This window comes from Barbus barbus (assembly GCF_936440315.1).
Source record: "Barbus barbus genome assembly, chromosome: 22".
NCBI lineage: Eukaryota > Metazoa > Chordata > Actinopteri > Cypriniformes > Cyprinidae > Barbus > Barbus barbus.
The window spans coordinates 30,273,263-30,280,508 of record NC_136750.1 but is presented as its reverse complement, the minus strand read 5'-3'; the positions used below and the strand labels follow the sequence as shown (position 1 = coordinate 30,280,508).

The window sequence follows — 7,246 nt, the reverse complement described above, 5'->3', positions numbered from 1 at the left end:
GAGAGAGATATTCAGCACATTCAACGAGGAAGAGCACAACAACTCACGGCACGACAGCAATAAAGGGGTTAAAGTTCACAACCCTTCAAAATCACCCGGCTACCCAAAGAGACCAGATCTACTGAAACAAGAGAGATATAGAGAGAGAACGTCATGCCACGGTCACAGCAGGGTTTGGACTTACAGCGCTGGACACGAGTGCGTCCCTGATGGAGACAAACATACGAGACCCGTCCTGAGCTACCTGAGCCCTGACAAAAACAGAAGAATCATGCCATTCGTCTCGTCAGCTTCACAGGAAGATGGCTTTAGGAATTTATATGCAGCGGATAAATCAGGACAGATATGCAAAACATTAAAACAAATGTGCACATTAGTAGGGTACAACGGGGCTAAATGATAATATAAGATGAAAAACTGATATAATGGCTTGACAAAGACTGTAAAAAATAAAATAAAATAGATCAAATAAAAAGGTAACACTTTACAATAAGGTGTCATTTGTTAACATTAGTTAATGTATTAACAAACATGAACAAACAATGAGCAATGCATTTATTACAGTATTTATTCAACTTTGTTTACGTTAGTTAATAAAAATATAATCATTCATTGTTAGTTCATGTTAGTTTACAGTGCATTATGTTAACAAACACAACTTGTGATTTTAATAAAGCATCAGTAAATGCTGAAATTATCATTAAGATTAATAAATGCTGTAGAAGTATTGTTCATTCTTAGTTTATGTTTACTAATGTTGTTAATTAATGAACCTTATTGTAAAGTGTTACCAATAAAAATAGAATAACGGAGCAAAACAAATATATATAAATAATAATGAAAAAATTCAAAAATGGGGAGAAAATATGACACAATAAAATAAAATAAAATAGAATAAAAAATATGAATGAAAAAACCCCAGCAATTTAACAAAATAAAAAAAATTAAAAAATAATGCGGGATGAAACAATAAAATAAACTAAAAATGAATGGTAAAAAACAATAAGTAAATAAATAAATAAATGGGGGAAAAATTAAGTATAGTGTTTATTTATTTATTTTATATTTTATCTTTATTATACTTAATAAAAATAAGTAAATTAAGAAAAATTGGGTCCTTTTTTTTTTTTTTTTTTACACAGAGACTTCAGCACTTAAAAAAGTGATGTTCTTTCACAATATTTTTTATTATTTTCCACTACAAACACCTAAGCATATCTCTATGTTTAGATATTTGTACAAGAGCATCACAGAGAGCAACAAAGAACATCACAGAGTTATAATAGAGTCATATGAACATCTTTTTGGATGCCTTTGTCCTTTTTTGGAGTTTGACAGATGTGTATGTAAAAGATCAGTATAAATATTGTTCAGAAAATAAAGGTCATACGAGTCTGTAATGACACGAATGTGAGGTGAACCATTCCTAACGCATCATTCTTCAGTATTTATCAAATACTACATCTGGACCATATTCAGTAATATTATCAAAGCAAAGATGCAGTAGATGGCTTCCATCAGTATCCCAAAGCTTGCACAGGTCTGTAACACTTTCTGGATCCACATTTCACTCATTGGGCCGTTTTCATTTATATGCGGTTAGTGTTGATTGCATTATTTTTCATATGCATATGTTTCCTTGTTTGTGTTTTTGATCGGCACTTTCGAGACTCATTCAGGAGATAGCGCCCCCTAGCGTATAATAGCGAAAACACGGAAACACGGACAATTCTGTGTTTGGCAGGGAAAGAGTTAAGGGGTCTTAAAATCTAAACGGCTTATTGATAAAAATGCAAATAAAAAAATGAGTAGTAAATATTTTTACATTTTTAGCTAAAACAAAAGTAGCGATTTGTACCTTTTAAATGTTGAAATGTGTCTAAAATGTACGTTTCAGCATTAATTTAAAACGTACAAAAATGTAAGTTTTGTGGTTGTAAATGTTACGTATTACTGCCTATGTATTAAGAGTGAGACCAGGCTGAAGGCAGGAGAGACGCTGATGGTCAGAAACGCTCCCTGACCTGTGAGTGAAGGCGGCAGCGGTCGATCAGCGTCAGTACGGCCGGTTGGCGTCCTTCGGTCGCTTCAGCTGGACTTTGAGCCTCTTCATGCCGATCTGAAAGCCGTTCATGGCCTGAATGGCTGCCTGAGCGCTGGACGGGTTATCAAAGCTGACGAATCCTGAGAGACAAACACAGAACAACACCATCAACAGCTGCTGCACATAACCAGATTCATGAAAACGGTGTTTGTCTGTGAAAAACTGTGTGAACGATGAAGAATAATGAAGAACAAAGCTGTGCTTTCAGCTAATTCATCAGCTGATTCCTTTTGAGCGCAAATATTTACTTGAGGTTGCCTTGAAATTTAAAGTTAACACTTCAATAATTTCACAACACATACACATGTTCACAGTTGTCTGATGTCAGTTAAAAAATAAAAAGTTTTAATTTTAGATTTTTATGATTTAATAGCTTTCCTTCAACGTATGAACCCTCTGCAATTCCCTCACAAACCCCAGTTGGGAAAAATATAAAATTAAATTACTTAAAATTAAAATAGCTTTCCATCAAGTTCCCTCATGAAGCCCAGTTTGGGAAACCTTGAAATAATGGCGTGACATACATATTACAGTACATATTAAAAATGAAAATGCATAAATAATAATAATAATAATAATAAATATATATAAATGAATGAAATAATTAATGAAATGTCATGGTGGTTTCTGGAAAGAGTGACTCAGCACTGAATTCATCCCGCCGGGCAAACAACTGAACTTCACAACTCCTTCAGAACTCATTATGATGATTGAAAAATGTCTTCAAATTAAACTCTAGTACAAAATGAAATTGAGAAAATGCATGCTATAAAGTTGCTAAAGTGTTGAGAAAAACATTTTCCCGAGGTAAATTTAGTTAAAACAGTCACTGATCTTTTCTTTACTACACACTTAAATCACTTACACTACCAGTCAAATGTTTTTGAACAGTAATACAGCAAAAGCAGCAATATTGTGAAATATTATTACTATTTAAAAGAGCTGTTTTCTATGTGAATATGTGTTAAACTGTAATTTATTTCTGTGATAAAAGCTGTATTTTCAGCATCATTACTGCAGTCTTCAGTGTCACATGATCTTCAGAAATCATAATAATATACTGATTTACTGCTCAACAAACATTTCTGATTTTTATCAATGTTGAAAACAGTTGTGCTGCTCAATATTTTTGTGGAAACTGTGATGCATTTTATTTTTCAGGATTCACAGATGAACAGAAAGTTCAAAAGAACAGCATTTATTTGAAATATAAATTTTTGCAACATTATAAATATCTGTCACTTTTGATCAATTTAATGCATCCTTGATGAATAAAAGTATTAATTCCTTTTTTTATTTTTGGTCAAATCGGTTGAGTTACATTTACAATACAATTTTATGTATCAAAAGGTTTTCCATAACAATAATAATACTGGAGAAAATCTACTGAAACTGATGTAGGATGAGATCAAAAAGTAGTTTTGAGAAATCATTTTGTATAAAATAAAATAAAATAAAATAACAAAATAAAATAGCTAAATAAAACTGTTAAATAAATTGGTAAAAAAATAAAATAAAATTGTCTTTCCATTAGATTCCAGCAATTCTATGAATCCCAGTTGTTTTTTGTTTTTTTACATTTTCAGGATTCACAAATAACAGCAAAATAACAGCATTTATTTGAAATAGAAATCTTTTGTAACATTATAAATATCTTTACTGGCACTTTTGATCAATTTAATGCATCCTTGATGAATAAACGTTTTTTTTTTATTTCTGATAAATATACAAATTGTTATATAAATAAATTGCTTAAAATTAAAAAAATGGCATTCTATAAATTTCCAGCAATTCCATAGATTCCAGTTTTTATATATATATACAGTCATGGCCAAAAATATCGCCAACCTTGGTAAATATGATCAAAGGCGCCTGTGAAAATTAATCTGCATTGTTAATCCTTTTGATCTTTATTTAAAAAAAAAAAAAAAAAAAATCACAAAAATCTAACCTTTCATAGGATAATAAGAATTTAAAATGGGGGAAATATCATTATGAAATAAATGTTTTTCTCAAATACATGTTGGACACAATTATTGGCACCCCTAGAAATTCTCACGAGTAAAATATCTCTGAAGTATATTCCATTCATATTCACAATTTTGAGCACTCCAGGGTGATTATGAACATGAAATTATCCAGCCATGGCTTCCTGTTTCACAGAAATATAAATAGGAGGGAAAACAAGCCCAAATTCAAAAGATAATTGAGCTTCACAAATTAGTGAAGTGGCTTTACGAAAAGAGCTAGAACAGTGGAAATTCCCATTTTCACCATCAGGGCAATAATTAAGAATTTCCAATCAACATAAAATATTACGAAACTGCCTGGAAGTGCTTATATCGTCCTAATGCACGGTGAGAAGGAGAGTTTGAGTGGCCAAAGACTCTTCAAGGACCACAGCTGGAGAATTGCAGAGAATTCACACACGTTCAGTGTCTGTCCCGTAATGAAAGAATATATGTGTCCCTGGAGCACAAAAGCAGTCATGAGTAACAGGTATATCTGTAGCAATAGCCAACAATACATTGTATGGATCACAATTATACATTTCTCTTTTATGCCAAAAATCATTAGGATATTAAGTAAAGATCATGTTCCATGAAGATATCCTACTGTAAATATATCAAAACTTCATTTTTGATTAGTAATATGCATTGCTAAGAACTTCATTTGAACAACTTTAAAGGAGATTTTCTCAATATTTAGATTTTTTTGCTCCCTCAGATTCCAGATTTTCAAATAGTTGTATCTCAGCCAAATATTGTCCTGTCCTAACAAACCATACATCAATGGAGAGATTATTTTGACCCTTATGACTGGTTTTGTGGTCCAGGGTCACATTTGAGTGGCGTCCAGAATAACAAAACATTCACACAGCAGCAGATCAAATCATGTTAAAGCTCATAAAGTCTGAGTCTCAATGATCTGCGTCTCGTCTGGAGCTCCAGTCAATCACTGAAGCACATCAGCGTCGCTTCAGAGAGTCAGTGTTCAGATAAACACGTGTGTTTAGTGCGTCTGCAGTGATCAATGCGAACCGAGTCTAATTCCAGCGCCGGCTGACATGATCGAGTAATGAGGGAGAATATGTTCCTCTCCACACCGGAGGAAGCTGATGAAAAAGACCTGATTTAATTTCCTTCCTGAGCTGCGGCTTTATCTCATTTTATTGCAGCTTTGGAGGAGCCGCGGGCGAGACGACATGCTCCTGTTTGTCAAGATCTTAATGAATAGCGAGGAAAATAAAGTTTAAATGTAAAGATGCAGAAAGAGACCTCAGCATGTATCGACGTGAAGGCGTTATGAGAAATATATCGATGCACTTCACGCTTTCCATGCAGCTGTAAAAATGTAAAACCACCTGAAATGTGTTAAAAAAACTAAAATGGAACTAAAATTAAAACTATTAAAAAATGTTTTTTTTTTAAATAACAAAGCTGAAAAAATAAAATATAAATATAACATTAAAAATAGAAATGTTGCCTTGGCAGCTTAGTGAAAAATAAGTTGAAACACTAAAATTGCCATGACTTTTTTTTAACTGGAAATAGGCAAGGCACATTTATTTATATAGCATATTTCATACACAATGGTAATTCAAAGTGCTTCACATAAAAGGGAATTAAAATAATCATTAAAATAAAAGCAAAAATAAAAGCAAAAAAAAAAAACAATATTATTAAAAAAATCTAGAGATTTAAAATTAATCAAAACAGTTAAGAATAAATAAAATAAAAATAAATAAAAACTAAAACTGAAGTAAAACCAAAATCCATTGGCCGTGACGTACCTCCCGAGCGCTAATGGCATCTTGATTAGTGCCGACGCGGGAAATAAAGGCACTTTGAGCTGAGTGAAGCGTGGCATTGTAGGAACTCACCGAAACACTTGCTCTGATTGGTGGCCCGGTCCACAAAGACTTTGGCGGAAATGACGTTGCCAAAGGGCAGAAACATCTGCATGAGCTCCACGTCGCCGAACTCCTGCGGCAGGTGGTAAATAAACAGGTTACAGCCCTCCGGTCCTGAGAGAAAGACGACAGACACGCAAATGAGATTTCACACAGAGACGTACCCAGAAGGCCTGTTCTCAGCCGGTGATCTCAGCAAAGATTCAGACGTTATCGTCTTTGTTAAATGGAGATTTGATTAAACGTGGATATGGGAATTAAAGGCACTTCAAGGAAAATTGGAAAAAACGTAAATAATTCATCAGAGTCTCCCGGTGCTTGGCAGAGATCGTGTGAGACGACAAAGACTGTCAAATTAAAACAGTGCTGATGGAGTGAACGATTAATATATCAACCATTAAAAAAATAGCAAAATAAAAGTTAAAATATAAAAATACAAAATAAATATATATACAATATAATAAAATATTTATACAATAATATAGGAATACAATAAAATGCTATGAAAAATAATATTAAAATCAAATTAAATATAACAAAATCTACAAATAAAATAAAATAAACAAGATAAAACAAAATAACAGAAAACATCAAATCGAATAAAACAAGAAAATATGAAATAATTTTAAATTAAATCAAATAAAAAGGCACAACAAAATTAATTTTAAATTAAAATATTAATTTTAAAATAAAACTGCTGATGGAGTATCAACATTAAAATAAATAATAAATTAAGACAAAACAAAAATAAAAAAATTTATGTAAAAAAGACAAAATATTAAATAAAATGTTATATTAATAGCAAAACATACAATTAAATAAAGTAATAAAATAAAATAATATTAGAATAAAACGAAATAAAACTGTGCTAATAGAGCAAATGACAAGAATGAACAAAAAAGAAAAAAGAAAAACACTAAAAGAAAAAATATTTTAATGTTAAAATAAAATAAAACAATAAAATAGACAAAAAAAATAATATTTCACTTAAGAATAAACACAAATAATTAGGAAAGAGATTTTGGCTGCTGAGGGGTTGTATCTGCAGTGAGCTTCTGCTTTAGACTCTGTGTTTCTCGTCTGTAAAGATTTTATTTATTTTTTCCTGAAACAAACTGGCTGTTCTGGAAAGATTGACTCAGCATTGAGTTTGAGGGTCAACTACATCCCGCCGGGCAAACAATCATTACAAGCAAATTAACTACTTCAATACACCCTCACAACTCATT

At 31.9% G+C, this 7,246-nt stretch overlaps 1 protein-coding gene across 11 annotated transcripts in view; it reads right to left on the bottom strand.

Moving 5' to 3' along the window:
* Positions 1–2,056: 2,056 nt before the first annotated feature.
* Positions 2,057–7,246, bottom strand: part of LOC306888223 (CUGBP Elav-like family member 4) — a gene marked incomplete at both ends in the record, with an annotated part of 122,963 nt that continues 117,773 nt past the window's right edge. For 4 of the 11 annotated variants that reach the window (XM_079446421.1, XM_079446422.1, XM_079446426.1 and 1 more), the window contains 2 exons: positions 2,057–2,184; positions 6,048–6,131. In XM_079446421.1, coding sequence (XP_079302547.1) covers positions 2,057–2,184; positions 6,048–6,131 — 212 coding nt within the window. Of the gene's footprint in view, positions 2,185–5,987; positions 6,132–7,246 lie in introns of all 11 variants that reach the window. The other 7 variants (XM_079446424.1, XM_079446425.1, XM_079446427.1 and 4 more) reach the window with 2 other exon arrangements.